We start from the raw sequence: 14,999 nt of genomic DNA, 5'->3' as shown, positions 1-14,999 counted from the left end.
TCTCACATAAAGAGCAACTCCACCACCACGCCTCGCTGGCCTGTCTTTCCTGAAAAGGACATAGCCATCCATGACAGCATTCCAGTCATGCGAGTTGTCCCACCATGTCTCAGTAATTGCAACGAGATCATGGCCCTGCAACCGCACACAGATCTCCAGCTCTTCCTGCTTATTCCCCGTGCTGCGTGCATTGGTGTATAAGCATTTCAGAGAGGGAGTTGTGTGTGTAGTTTTGACCCTTGAGATGTGCTATGCCTTCTGGCTCTCAGAAATACTGGCACACTGGCCCACGAGCGCTGAGCAACTACACCCTGGCACCTCACCAGCAAGCCCAGTACCATCCCCACCCCCCTTCAGATCTAGTTTAAAGCCCTCTCAATGAGCCCCGATAACTCTTGTCCTAGAGCCCTTTTTCCCCTGGAGGTCAAGGTATTCCTGCTTGTTACCAGCAGGCCAGGCGTTTTGTAGATCAGGCCATGATCAAAGAACCCAAAGTCCTGCCGGCAGCACCAAGCTCGAAGCCAGGCATTGATCTGCTGGGTCCTTCTATTTAGCCCCTCATCATTCCCCGCAACTGGGGGAATAGAGGAGAACACAACTTGTGCTCCCGATCCCTTGACCAGGCATCCCAGGCTCTTGAAATCTCTCTTCATTGCCCTTGGACTTCTTCTTGTTACCTCGTCGCTGCCTACCTGAAAGAGCAAAAGTGGATAGTAGTCTGAGGGCCGTACCAGGGAAGGAAGCATCCTCTTCACGTCCTTGACCTGGGCCCCAGGGAGGCAGCAGACCTCCCTATGTACTGGGTCTGGGCCTGCATATTGGGCCTTCTGTTCCTTTCAGTAATGAGTCACCTATGACAAGGACCCGTCTTTTCTTCTTTACCACAGAGGTTTTGATGCAGGGGAGGTCTGACTAGACCTTGCTGACGGCTCCAGGGTAGGAGAAATAGGAGAAATATTGTGCTCATCATCATCCAGGTTCCTCTGTAGAGCACTGTACCTGTTAAGTAATGGCACCTGGGAAGATGGGGTAGTCGCCGGGCTGTCTCAAGTGCAGCGCCTGTTGCGCCGCGCAGGAACTTCCTGCCATTGCCCCCTGTCCTCCAGGTCACCGCCTTCAGTTGGGGGGAGAGAGGACAGGGAGCTCTCTGCTGCAGGGGTGTCACACCCTGTTTGGCCGCCCTTTTCTCCAGCCCAGGAAGTACACTCTCATTGTGGTGCACCTGGGTGATACCTCGGGTCACACCCAGGGAACGCCCACTTGCAGCTCGCTTGCTCAGTGTTTGCTCAGTGCGCAGCGACCTGGTCGTTGTGCTCCCAAAGGGTTTCTTTTATGAGGGGGGAGAGTGGTCCCACCCTCTGCTTGTTAACACCTGCCGCCGGGGGTGGTGGCTCCGCCCTCGGCTCCTCAGCTGTCCCCGCCCCCCAGAAGGGCCGGGTACCGGCTCGGGCTGGCCCCTTTTCCTGGCTTTAAAAGCCTCAAAAACGAGCCCCTGGCCGTTTCTTTGCCGCGATTTCCTTCCCCAGCACAGACTTACCTGCACTGGAGCTGATCTCCTCGGCAAATATAAGGAGATTTTATTGATTTTACAGTATCTTGAAAGGAATTTTGTGTTGCTGATGCAGGCAAAGCTTTCAGTCTGATTTTCAGAAACATGTTTAATTCCCTCTAAGTTGACAGAAGAATGGAAAGTTATATCTACTAATATGGTAACAGGAAGTGTGGCTAATCTGCAAAAGTGTGAAATTAAGTAACATAAAAATTGTTCATGAGAAGAAAGTTAAAATACATCTCTATTCCTTTACTTCAGAGCAAGAATGTACAAATTGCATTAAAATCTGAATTCCAGCCCAAGTAATTCTTCTACATAAATGTCTCTGTTAAGAAAAATGAAACAAAACAAAACAAAAATTTAAGTGGATGTGGTGGGTTGACCCCAGACAGCAACTAAGCACCCACCTAGCTGCTCACTCACTTCTTCCACAGAGGGATGGGGGAGAGAATCAGAAGAGCATAAGTGAGAAAACTTATGGGTTGAGATGAAAACACTTTAAAAAGTGAAGGAAAGGGTGGGGGGAAACCCACGAGTGATGCAAGCGCATTCACTCACCACCTCCCACAAGCAGACCAATGCACAGCCAGTCTCCAAGCAATGGCTACCTTGGAAAAGACTAAACCCCCAGTTGTTATTGCTGAGTGTGATATTATATGACATGGAATATCCCTTTGGTTGATTTGAGTCATCTGTCCTGGCTTTGTCCCCTCCCAGTTTCTCACCCACCCTCAGCCTACTCCCTGGGGCAATAAAGTGAGAAACAGAGGTGGCCTTGATGCTGTGGAAGCACTGTTCAGCAACAGCTAAAACATTACTGTGTTATCAATCAACACTGTTTTGGTCACCAATCTAAAACACAGCACCATACTAGCTGCTATGAAGAAAGTTAACTCCATCCCAAGCAGACCCAGTATAGTGGAAAAAGCTCTTTTTATTTTAAAACAATTCATTGAATATTTTCTATATGCTCATGGCAGGAATTTAAAACTAATAAAAGATTGAAAAGTAAGGTTGTGCAACAAAGAACTATTAGTCTATTTTCATGAATACAGTGATATATTTATTCATCATCCTACATCCTTTAAACTGTTAAGTGAAGAGATCTAGGGAAGGTAATAGGACTCTGAGTTTGTGTAAGGATTCTGTATAGTCTCTAGAAGGTGCTACTGGTGAAATGAGGAAGAAGTTTTCTGTTTAGTACATGTGTAAGAGCAGAACTGAATGAGGCTGAGGAGAAGATGCAATTTTAAAGGATAAATTAGTGCTTCTGGAACTTAATGACATCAGTGTTTTGTGCTAGGACACTTTGCTCTTTAAACGGTTTCCAGTAACACAAATGAAATGTGACTATTTAATAATGCCCCTTTAAATTATTGTCTTTCTAAAAAACAGATGTGCAATACTGCATATGTTAGTAGTATGTCCACTATGCTCATGGTGCAGAGGTACAGTAACCAGGTTCACAGGCTACAGCTGAGGCTTTCCAAAGGAATGCAACAAGCAATTGTATGAATGGATCACCTACAAATTTATTCTCTTAAAGCTCTCCTGCTTTCATGAATACCACTATAGCATGTCATGATCCATAGTGCTTCTTTGTACCCTTCTTTTTATCTGAAATAAAGTCACAAAACAAAACCAATGTTTTTGGTGGGGTGGGAGGGAAAAAGAGGCCAATTACTGTTTCAGCATCTCTTTAGATTTCCTATTGTGGTGGTTATGGATTTGTTATGGATTTCCCCCCCCCCAGCAAATTGATGATCAGCTTATCCATTCTGCTTTTTGTGTAAAATAACTAAGGGCAGATGAAATGCTCACATTTTCAAGCCCTTTTTTCTTATTGGCAGAAACTAGTCAGGGTTCTGAGAAAATATTTTCAGAGTAGTAACTTCTGAATATGAAAATTTTTCTGAGATTTATGGTTCAATACATTTTTCTGAATATGTGTAATATTCTCACATTCAACATTTACTATCAGCTTAATCTTTCATTAATAAAATCGTAATGAGGAAAATTTGATAATATTTTTGGCTTCCTCCCAGACTTAACAAATTAATTCTTCTATATTTTTGCTGTAAAGTAGAACTCAAATTGCTTTGTTTCTGTCATTGTTCATAACAATTTACTTTCACTATTGCATAACAAATAATTCAGAGTATCTAGAAGTAGTCTAATTATTCCTTGTGTGGATTTATTTTAAAAAGAACACCTTGTATAGTAACTATGAAGAAAATAATACATTCAGAGCTTAATGATATTTAATGATTTGATAAATTGCAAGGATTACATTGCTACCCTCCCCTGGAATGAATCAGGGCAGCCTTAGGTTATCTTACCAGTAGCTAACTCTGACCAACTAGGTCATTCTTGTGCTTGGAAGTAATCAAATACACAAAAACTCAGTTTCCCGCAGCAGTCTTTTTCCCAGACATCTACCCTGGGGAGAGCCCAAGCTGCCTGGTGCACTGAATTCATGTAATGTGCAACTCCTGGACCCAAACAGGCCATCACACATTGGTATATTATCCCTCTTTTTTTTAAGCATCTCTTATGAAAGTTAATTAAAACCTCCAGTGCACTGCTGCTTTATACTTGAAAACTACCATTAAGCAATAGCAGAAGAGTTGTGTGTTGTAGTTAACAAGCCCTTATAAACAATTTTATTGCAGTTTCAGATTATTTGCTGACTGACTGGGATGTATTTCATGTACTGCAGGCTGCTTATTAACTTGATCAGAAGTTTCAGTGTGGATGCAGGAATTTCAGGTGGAGAGATTTTTAATTTGTCAGTGTGGCTTTTTTTTCTTTTATCTCCAAAGAGTGCCAGTTATCCTCCTACCATTTTGAAACTGATAATTAATAGTTCATTATCACTTGGGAGATTCATGTTTATCTATCCTTTGTAGACACTGCAGAGTAATTATCAAGAAATATGTTATAGTTTCAGATAAAATTACAGCCTTCTATTTCTTATATTTCTTACACATTTTATCATATTATTTGTCTTTAAATTAACCAGAATTGAATAATTGAAAATTTTGAATTGTTGATTCAGCCTGTGAAAGCCAAGCAAGTTTATATGAAAATCATAATAATCATGCTGTCCTTTTGTAGAATTTACTTGAAGCTATAAAAATGACCAGGAAGGGGTAATGGAGCACTCCTTTATATTTCCTTCCCTCTTTCATGTTGATATTGCTCTTTTTTCTGTTGCACTTCTTCCTATCCCACACCCCATTTCTTTTCCCAAGTCTTCCTTTCTCTTTTCCTCAGTGGGATTATGGTATCGCTGTCTTGCATTCCTGTTGTTTCTCCCTATCTATAGTTACCTTAACGACTTGGACCGCATAGCAGATTCATCCTATCTGCCAACTCAGCAAGATGTGCTTAGAGTTCGAGTCCCAACAACAGGGATCATTGAATATCCATTCGACTTACAAAGTGTCATTTTCAGGTAGAAAAAAAGTTTAACACCCATTTGCTTTGTTTCTTTTGTTTCCTTTTACATTAGTAATACCATGTATAGGATATTGGTTAAAAGTACAAATTATTCAATGTTTTCAAAATCTGAGCTTGTTCATTTTATTTTCATGCTTTTGTCCATATATGATTAACAGCTGTTGTTAAAGATGTCAAGAGGATGAGAGACAGACTTGTCTTTTTCTGAAGGTAGCTATTATTGATAGAAAAACTGGAAGCCATTTTTCAATAAAATGAGTATACCAGTTTTATTAGGAATAATAAATGATGAAATGTAAAGGTACTTGATTTTTAGAGAAAAGTGACATTTTGTAAGTTTAATACCACTCCTACAAAAAATTTTCCCCACAGCTCATTTTGCGTGCAAAACAGTTGCTTAAAGAATAACTATGCAATTACAATTTCAAGTTATACACCCAAGTGTTTAGTTACATTGAGACTCATAATGAATTGAGAGTACATTCTGCCAGCAAATTTGAGTTTTTATTTTGACTATTAACAACTTTAGTAAATACAGACTGTATTCTATTTATACTCTTAAAATTAGGCAGCCTTGACGAGTTTAGAATTTTGACTGGTAATTTCTTCAGAAAAAGGCAGGCCACCAACTTCATTCTGTGGACATGTGTTTCTGCCGAATATACAGGGCATACATTCTAGAATCGTGGCTGAGAATCATGACAGTTTTGAATATCAGAAATTTGAGGGCTTTGAGACCCATAATAATTCAAATTCAGAAAGCACATCAGACTAAAAAGTTTACTTACAACACATTCCATTAGTCTTCAATACGAATGGTAAAATTTTTAAGAAAAACAAACCAAATTGTGTTTTCAACTAAATTCTTGAATTCAATGTTCCATATGTGATTGTATGTTTATCTGCTAAGGTATTTGTGGAGTTGATGTGATCATTGTTAATTTTGCAGAATGGTGGATGTAGGAGGCCAACGATCGGAAAGAAGAAAATGGATACATTGCTTTGAAAATGTTACATCTATCATGTTCCTAGTAGCTCTTAGTGAATATGATCAAGTGCTTGTGGAGTCAGACAATGAGGTAAGCAAGCATCAGCATAAATCACCATTTTTAAAGAAAAAATAATTTCACTAAAATTAATTTTAAATTTTAAATATTATTTAAAATTTGATTAAAGCACAAATTTGTAGAGAGCTTCATTAGAAATGTGTGTGGTTTTACATAATTATTTGGATATTAAATTTGTTGGACCAGTAAAGTATGATAGATTGAATACTTCATGCTAAACAGCAAAACTCAAAGTTGTTAGTTCTTTTAAGACATTTTCAAAGCAGACTGGCTTGTCCGGTCCTGGCTGTTTTCCAAATGTCTACCAGCAGTTGTATCCAACTACATGTAATGAAATGAGAAGTTCTACAGAGATTAAGAGGCTAATCCTCAAATAATATGACACAAACTGATCTCCTCCATGGAGGGTCAGTGGAACCTATCTATTTTGTGTTAAAAGTGGAATAGTTGACTGTAGAGAAATGTTCTTATTGTAGCTATTTGCATAGTTAGTGTTGTGTAGCAGAGCCATAAAAATAGACAGTAGGAATTAAAACAAAATTCATAGGTTCTTTGCTAGAACAGACCCTAAAGTAGTAAACTTCATTCCATTGACTTAAAGTGTAGGATTTATATTGGCTTATATTTTCTACTTGTATTGCTATTTCAAAGAATAACAGAAGAAACTTGTGGGTGATGATGTACGAACTAAGCAGGCAAAATGCAATAGTACCCAGTGTTTTGTATACAGTTTTACAAAATAGGGGGGGAATTTAATATTTGGATTTTTTTTTTCATGAAGACTGTTCCCGTTATTCATCAAACTTACATGAGTTACTCACCAGCACTGTTCTATGCAAGTTTTTAACATTCATTTACAGAAGTTAGATGAAAAAAAGAAAACATGTTCTTCATATCATATCAAATCAACATATATATGTTGATTTCATTCTTTAAGAGAAGGGTTGCTTATTTAAAACACTAATTTGGGCCCCGGTATCAATTAAAAATTCTAAACTTAGCCGTTTTGGATCCACAGGAATATGTATATAAGGTTCACTGTCAGCAGACCATTGTCAGGAATTCACCATGTGAGGAATGGGCAGCCAGAACTCCAAACTGTGACTTCTATTTTTTTAACTCTTGCAACTCCTCCCGCAGAGGCACGAAAGGGTTAAGTTTCCCGTCCTGAGGGAGTGTGGCTGCTGAAGCTTCCCTTTGATCCTTAGTTTTCCCCTCTATCAATTCTACCAGCTCCTGGATGTGATCAGTGGGTTGTCCTCGCAACATTGTTTGGGGTACCCCTAGTTCTAATGCTTTTCACCAAAGGTCATTTCTTTCTAAATCGTAAGTCCAATCCGATCTACAACAGAAAGGCTCAGATTTCTGGTGAGGAAGCTGGTTGGGGGTTAGATTTGCGACTGGCCTGTCGGACCCTCCTATTCCCGTTTGTGCCACCCCCCAGATCAGTCCATCTCATCTCGTGCCCATAAATCACTATATTGTGTAGCGTCTCCGACCAAGTCAAAACAGGGAAATTTCTGAGGGTCTTGCCGATTGTGCTCAATGGCTCTCTGAATCATTTCTCTCAGGGACTGAATATGTATTTTCAAAGCTTCCGGCAATCCTCTAATAAGAGATTTAAGGTGGCTGGAGTCCACCAGTGCAGCCATCAGTATCTCTTGCTGCCCTCTCTCATAAATTACCTCAATACAAGCAGCTTTTTGCACTCCTTCCACTAGCTCCAACCACCCCTTTATTTTAATAGTAATAGGTTCCCCCTGCTCTTTGGGGTCCACACCCCCAGCCCAATAAGCTACTCGGGATGTTATTGACTGGTCTCCCTCTGGTCTGTCACTCAGAAACGCTCCCAGACCCCAGAACCCTCTCGCTTCATCATCACTCAACAGTATCTGATCACCACCCACTGTGAGAGAGACTCTCCACAAATACTCTGTTTCTGTTTCACCCGGCTTGCACGAAAACTTAGTTTGCAATTCACTGAGCTCAGGTCCTCTCCAGGGAATCATGCGGTCTGTGGTTTGGGGGTTTCTGCCTTGTGGACTCGTGTACCTCTCTGTTTTAATAAGAGGTTGCACGTCCCTTTCCTCCAGCTCCTACGCTTCTTTGGAGCTATTTTCATCAGAGTCTCCCCAGATGTCCTCATAACAATCCTCGGGATCTGTGCCCACAATCAACTTTTGGATTTGGACAATGCTGGGGTTTTTTTTGCTTGTGCTAGCATTATTTCAATTTTTTGTTCCAACAGACACATCCACTCTCTTTCTCTTCTCAATTCTCCTTTTAAACAATCTATTTCTAGTTGTTTCTTTAAATTTTCCTTGGCCAATCTGTCGCAATCATTATTTTGTTCCTGTGCTTGAACTGAGCAGGGGCCTAGGATGGCACACATAGTTCCTTTATTTTTGCCATCTCGACTATTTCCACGGCATTGTTCTATTCTCCATGACTGCTACCGGGTCAGACCACTTCTCCTTTGCCCAATTTGTACCTGGAGGAAGACTACAGCCATGCCTCCGTAATAATTCCACTATAGACATCCTGCTGACTATGCCAATTTAAATGTCGCAGAACCTCACAAAACCAAGCCAGATCGACTAACAAACTGAAAACGGGATTTATTTTTACAAGATGGTAACAAAATCAAACTAAGTTTTACTCTAACTGAAACCGCTTTGAGAAACATTAACATTCAACACGTTCAGAATGTTGCTCGGGAGTTAATACTGCACCACTGACTTAAGAATTCTTAAGGTTTATGGCTGATGACCCAAAATGCATAATCGCTCACCTAATATATATGGTCATATATGGTCATGTAGCCCTCTCATTGGCTGAAGACTCCAACTTCCTCACCTTTCAACTGAAATGTGCACATGCTGACCACCACCGTGTGGGCGTGACAAGAGCTGTGGATGGAAGTTTTTGCAGGCTTTTGTTGGGTCTTTGTCAGGGCTTTGTCAGGACTTTGTCAGGGTGGGTGCATCTGCCACAGTGAACTGTCCCTAAGAACAGTATCCACAGCATATTCAAGAGAGGCTTGCTCAGAATAACTGACAGTAGTACAAGTAAACCAACTACAATAAACAGCAATATAGCAGGAGGATTTTTCCAGATTGTTGTGGTTGAGATAAAAACAGTTTAATAGGTAAAGCAATAGCCGTGCATGCAAGCAAAGCAAAATAAGGAATTCATTCACTACTTCCCATTGAGGGGCAGATGTTTAGCCATTTCCAGGAAAGCAGGGCTTCATCATGTGTTAACAGTTACTTGGGAAGTGTCATAATGCTGAATGTCCCCCTCCTCTCCTCCTTCCCATAGCTTCTTGTGCACCTCAGCCTACTCACTGGCAGGGCAGTGCGAGAAGCAGAATAGGCCTCGATGCTGTACAAGCACTGTTCAGCAATAACTAAAACACTGTTTTGGTCACAAACCCAAAACACAGAACCATATGAGCTACTATGAAGAAACTTAACTTTATCCCAGCCAAAACTGGCGCGCAGATCAGTCCGTTCATCCAGGTTGGTCCAGTAGTTGGGCTGAGTCAGCAGCTCCAGGCTCATCATGGACATTATCACTTCCTGAAATAAAAAAAAAAAATAAAATCACTTCTAGGACAGCCCAAAGGGGCAGTCTGTGGATCCAATGATGAGATTTGGGCCCTGGTGTCCACAACAAAGGTGACTGAGTGCTGGTCATTCATGACAACTTCTAATCCGGGCTAAGACATAGAGTACGCAAAAAGGTCTGCCAGAAAACAGAACTAGGAGGCAATCTCCGTCTGGTGGTGGACACCCAGTTCTCAGTCAGCACCTTAGAGAGAGGAAGGAGGGGCTGAAGGTGAGACACTGCAAGGCTCACAAGGAAGGGGTGGGGGGTGGGTGGGACACCACATCATTTGGTGTCCATGTCATCTGGCAGCAACAGCCAATCATGCAAATGCCTTTTGAATGCAGGTAAGAGTTGCACCACCCCTTGGCTCCACAAATGGTAGTGTGATTTGAGAGAATCATACCTTACATGAATAATGTGGGCAGCACCCTGCCTATGCTGCTGATGCTGGTCAGGGGGCAGGGTGTTGTCAGTCTGTCTACACTGCTAATATTGGTCAAGGGGCAGGGTGTCAGGAGGTAGGGTGTCAGATGTGATGTTAATTATTTTTCTCAGTGTATTGATCTAGCAGAATCACATTACCAGTATTGTGTTTTTAACTAGAGCCCAAGTATGGAACATGAATGACGCAAGGAAAAGTAGTAGTGCAAATAGCTTGCAGCATAAAATGCATCCTGCTTAATGGGGTAAAAAGAGATGAATTTAAGACTATAATGTGTGCTATAACTAGGCTCCTAGTCTTTGTGAACATTTTGGTTTCTGGTAAATGTAAATAAAAATACATTGAAATAGTCTTTTTAGGAGAAGGAGATTAAAAAAAAACCCCTCACTTTCACAATTTTGCATGTATGTTAGTGTGTTAAATTATTTATAACTTGTCCATCTTCTTTAGAAGATGGAAGAATATCTTCCTGGGCTTTCAGAGTATGCAATCTTGTCCTTTGTTGTTATCAGCTAAAAGTGTTCACATGTTACAAACTGAATGGAACATATGGACTGAACATTTCCCTTCTGTCTTGGGCTCTCCTCCCACTTTGAAATGACTGAAGTGATATTATTCCATGACTTTTTCAACTCTTATGAAAAAGAACTTACTCATAAAGCTGTCTTGATTTTTCAAGTTTTCACTTTCAAAACAAAGCGTTTTGGAGGTAAACATGGAGGTAAAAATTCTAAAACTCCTCTTTGTCTTGAAGATGATTCTTCTGCCTCACTGCTAAACTATTTATGTTCCTCATTAACATCAGTGAAAAACTTTTGAAACTTTGTTTTTCAGTTTGAAATACATTCATAACTGCAATTCAAAGCATTTTGTCAAGTCATACATACAGAAACTTCTGGCACATTCCATCAGCCTTAGGCCTGTGTTCCTCTAGCTCTTAGGTGGATCCAGCCTGTCTTGGAGCTAAACACTCATCTGGGCAGATTAGTTTTGACTTTCAGTAAGCTATATCCTGTCTATTTGGCCGCTGTGAGACAGGTTAGTTTTACACTACTGATGATGTGTTGTTGCGATAGTAATCCTGTTCAGTATGAGAGGAACCACAGATTCAGACTCCTGGTGCATGTGTTTGGCTGAGGAGCCACTGGCACGAGGCTACCATCTGCGTGCGGGCTTATGACTAAATGCATCTAAGTCAGAATCACGCCTAGATGTAGCGATACCGCAGCACCACCAGCACCTTGGGCTTGTGGCAGTCGGCAGCCCGCTCCACATGGGGTGGGCCCAGTGCAAAGCAGCACTCATGGTCAGGAAAGGAGGGGTGGACAGATACGGCATTGCCTCTTCTCCGTCGCATACTGTGTGACCGTGGGGCGCACGGCACTAAATCATTCGTAGATGACCTGATTCTGAGTCAGGGTTTTGTATGTAGCAGAGCTGCTCCCTTACTGCGATCTATTGAGAATCAGACCTTGACACGAGATTTTGTAAAGAATAAAAAAGTAAAAATTAAAAAATAAAAATTAAAAAATTGCACCCATTTTTAAAAAGGGTAGAAAGGAGGACCCTGGAAAATACCCTACCGCCCTGTCAGCCTCACCTATGTGCCTGGGAAGATCATGGAACAGATCCTCCTAGAAGCTATGCTAAGGCACATGGAGGACAGGGAGGTGATTCGAGACAGCTAGCATGGCTTCACCAGGGGCAAGTCCTGCCTGACCAACCTAGTGGCTTTCTACAATGGAGTGACTACATCAGTGGACAAGGGAAGAGCTACGGATGTCATCTAACTGTAAGGCCTTTGACACTGTCCCCCACAACATCCTTCTCTCTAAGTTGGAGAGATATGGATTTGATGGACGGACCATTCACTGGATAAGGAATTGGCTGGATGGTCACATCCAGAGGGTAGTGGTCAACGGCTCAATGTCCTGATGGAGACTAGTGACGAGTGGTGTCCCTCAGGGGTCTGTATTGGGACCAGTACTGTTCGATATCTTCATCAATGACATAGACAGTGGGATCAAGTGAACCCTCAGCAAGTTTGTGGATGATACCAAGCTGAGTCGTGTGGTTGACACGCCTCAGGGACGGGATGCCATCCAGAGGGACCTGGACAAGCTTGAGAAGAGGGCCCATGTGAACCTCATGAGGTTCAACAAGACCAAGTGCAAGGTCCTGCACCTGGGTCAGGGCAACCCCTGGTAACAATACAGTCTGGGGGATGAAGAGACTGAGAGCAGCCCTGCTGAGAGGGACTTGGAGGTACTGGTGGATGAAAAGCTGGACATGAGCCAACAATGTGCGCTCACAGCCCAGAAGGCCAACCATATCCAGCAGCATACAGCATGTTGAGGGAGGTGATTCTGCCCCTCTACTCCGCTCTCATGAGACCCCACCTGGAGGCCTCAGTACAAAAAGACATGGATCTGTTAGAGCAGGTCCAGAGGAGTGCCACAGAAATGATTAGAGGGCTGGAGCACCTATGCTATGTGGACAGGCTGAGAGAGTTGGGGTTGTTCAGCCTGGAGAAGAGAAGGCTCCAGGGAGACCTTATTACGGACTTTGAGTACTTAAAGGGGGCTTATAAGAAAGACGGGGACAGACTTTTTAGTAGGGCCTGTTGCGATAGGACAAGGGGTAATGGCTTTAAACCAAAAGAGATTTAGACTAGATATAAGGAAGAAATTTTTTACGACAAGGGTGGTGAATCACTGTAACAGGTTGCCTAGAGGGGTGGTAGATGCCCCATCCCTGGAAACATTCAAGGTCAGATTTGACGGGGCTTTGAGCAACCTGATCTAGTTGAAGATGTCCCTGCTCATTGCAGGCGAGGTTGGACTAGATGACCTTTAAAGGTCCTTTCCAACCCAAACCATTCTATGACTCTATGATTTTATATAGATTTTTTTTTAGCATACCAGAACACTGCTTTATTCCCATCCTTTTCCCTTCTCTTCCAGTCCCAGAAAGGAAGAATATATTTATTTATTCCACTTCAAGCAAAGTGTATTTTTGTCAGAATCTGTGTGTGACAGAAATAGTAAAAGGTTTTAAATGTGGTAGTTCTCACTATAAATTAAGAAAATTACAAGAAATATTATTCTTATTCCTCACTGTGATGTGACAGGTTCATTAAGAAAAACAATAATTAAACTTGGGTACTTTGGTAATCAGTTATGGATATTTTTTCACACTCTGCAAAATTCAAATAACCTTTGAACTGTGAAACAGTATTAAAATTTCTACACCAAAGTGAGAGAGTGTGTATAAATGCCCTTCTTTTTTCTTATGTATAGCATCAGTGTGGTACTATGATAGAATCTAATCCTTCTTTGATACTTGTGCCTGTCATCTGTGTAGGAGATCTGACTCAAAAACTTGCAGTGTTCTGCTGCTCCTCTTGCATTGCTTTCATGGCCTGATTAAATAGTATGATATTTGTAAGATGGCCTACTTTCTTTTTCTAATTAGTCCACTGCATGATATTGCCTGAATTCTTTTTCCTTGTAGTATGCTTTAACAAAGAAAACTATACGTTTTAAGTTATCTGTGTGATTCTTTTCAGTTAATACATTGTTTCATTAATCTCATTTTCATGTATAAATATAAATCTGTACAAATTATTATTTGCCATTCAGTGCATCTGTGTTTGTTTATATGACCCTTCATCTTTCTGAAACTGTTTTAGAGTTCTGTCCTGGTTTGAGGTAAAACAGAACCAATTTTCTGTTTTGTAATTTTACTTTTTAGCTGGGCCTCTTCTAACTGACTAAAGTCTGAAATTAACAGCATATTGTTCAGACACTGTTCACTCTCAGAGTGACAAGACCTGATTATATCAAGGAATGGTATGCGCAGAGGCTCTTGCTTAGACTTATTGCTATAACAACCAAGGTCAGCTAACTTCGCTGTTTGCCCCATTGGAGGGTTGGAAGTGGAGAAGCGTAGAGGGGTCCCACCTGCAGGGAGGAGCAGACTGGACAGGTGACCCCCAATGTGGGGCGCCAATAAATCTGTCATGGTTTTGGCCGGATTGGCCAATCAGAACAACAGATGGCCCTCCCCCCCCCCCCGAGAGGAGAGGAAGAGATAAGGAGATTTACGAGTTTAGAAAAAGAACTAAACTACTTTAATGAAAATAATAATAAATAAGAAAATAGTAAATAATAATAGGATAATAAAAATGAAAGGAAAAAAGTATACAATACATACAAAACCATATCCAGCTCCCAGGATGACGATCGCGGCACCAGCAGACACAGGGAAAGTCCCAGACTGGAGTCGGTGACGGACAGGAGCTGAATTCCGGAACTAGAGTCAGGGATGCTCAGATCGGGATCAAAGGCAGACGAACAGACAGGGTCCTCCTCAGACGTCGGCCATTGAAGAAAGAGTGAGCCAGAGCCCCCTTTGCCCCTTTGATCCCTCAGCTTTTATACTGAGCGTGATGCAGATGGGATGGAATACCCTGTTGGTCAGTTTTGGGTCACCTGTCAGTGACCAGGTGACCTTCTAACTAGTCAGTTAGAAGAGGCCCAGCTAAAAAGTAAAATTACAAATCAGAAAATTGGTTCTGTTTTACCTCAAACCAGGACAAGTTCTTAAGGCTCAGGTTTGTATTTTCAAAATGTAGTGCATGATAGACTTTCTGCTGTAAATCTGTTTCTTTCCTTGTTTAGCTTATTCAAGAGAAATACATTTGGATTATAAATCAGATGAGGCTATAGTAAGTTGAGAGGTTTTGCTAGTGTATCGCAAGGGCTTTTACTTACTGGGTATGTGTGGGATTGAGTTAGACATCATTCGTGACTTCATATCCTTAGAGGAGTTAAGTCTTCAATTACTCTATAAGGGGGCATCA

At 41.5% G+C, this 14,999-nt stretch overlaps 1 protein-coding gene across 3 annotated transcripts in view; it reads left to right on the top strand.

Moving 5' to 3' along the window:
* LOC141735481 (guanine nucleotide-binding protein G(q) subunit alpha) overlaps nucleotides 1–14,999 on the top strand; it is a 141,488-nt gene that overhangs the window by 93,872 nt on the left and 32,617 nt on the right. For all 3 annotated transcript variants that reach the window (XM_074568346.1, XM_074568345.1, XM_074568347.1), the window contains 2 exons: nucleotides 4,881–5,009; nucleotides 5,964–6,093. In XM_074568346.1, coding sequence (XP_074424447.1) covers nucleotides 4,881–5,009; nucleotides 5,964–6,093 — 259 coding nt within the window. The remainder of the gene's footprint in view (nucleotides 1–4,880; nucleotides 5,010–5,963; nucleotides 6,094–14,999) is intronic.

The sequence above is a fragment of the Larus michahellis genome, chromosome W (assembly GCF_964199755.1).
Source record: "Larus michahellis chromosome W, bLarMic1.1, whole genome shotgun sequence".
Classification (NCBI taxonomy): domain Eukaryota; kingdom Metazoa; phylum Chordata; class Aves; order Charadriiformes; family Laridae; genus Larus; species Larus michahellis.
This window is presented reverse-complemented; position numbering and strand designations above follow the sequence as displayed.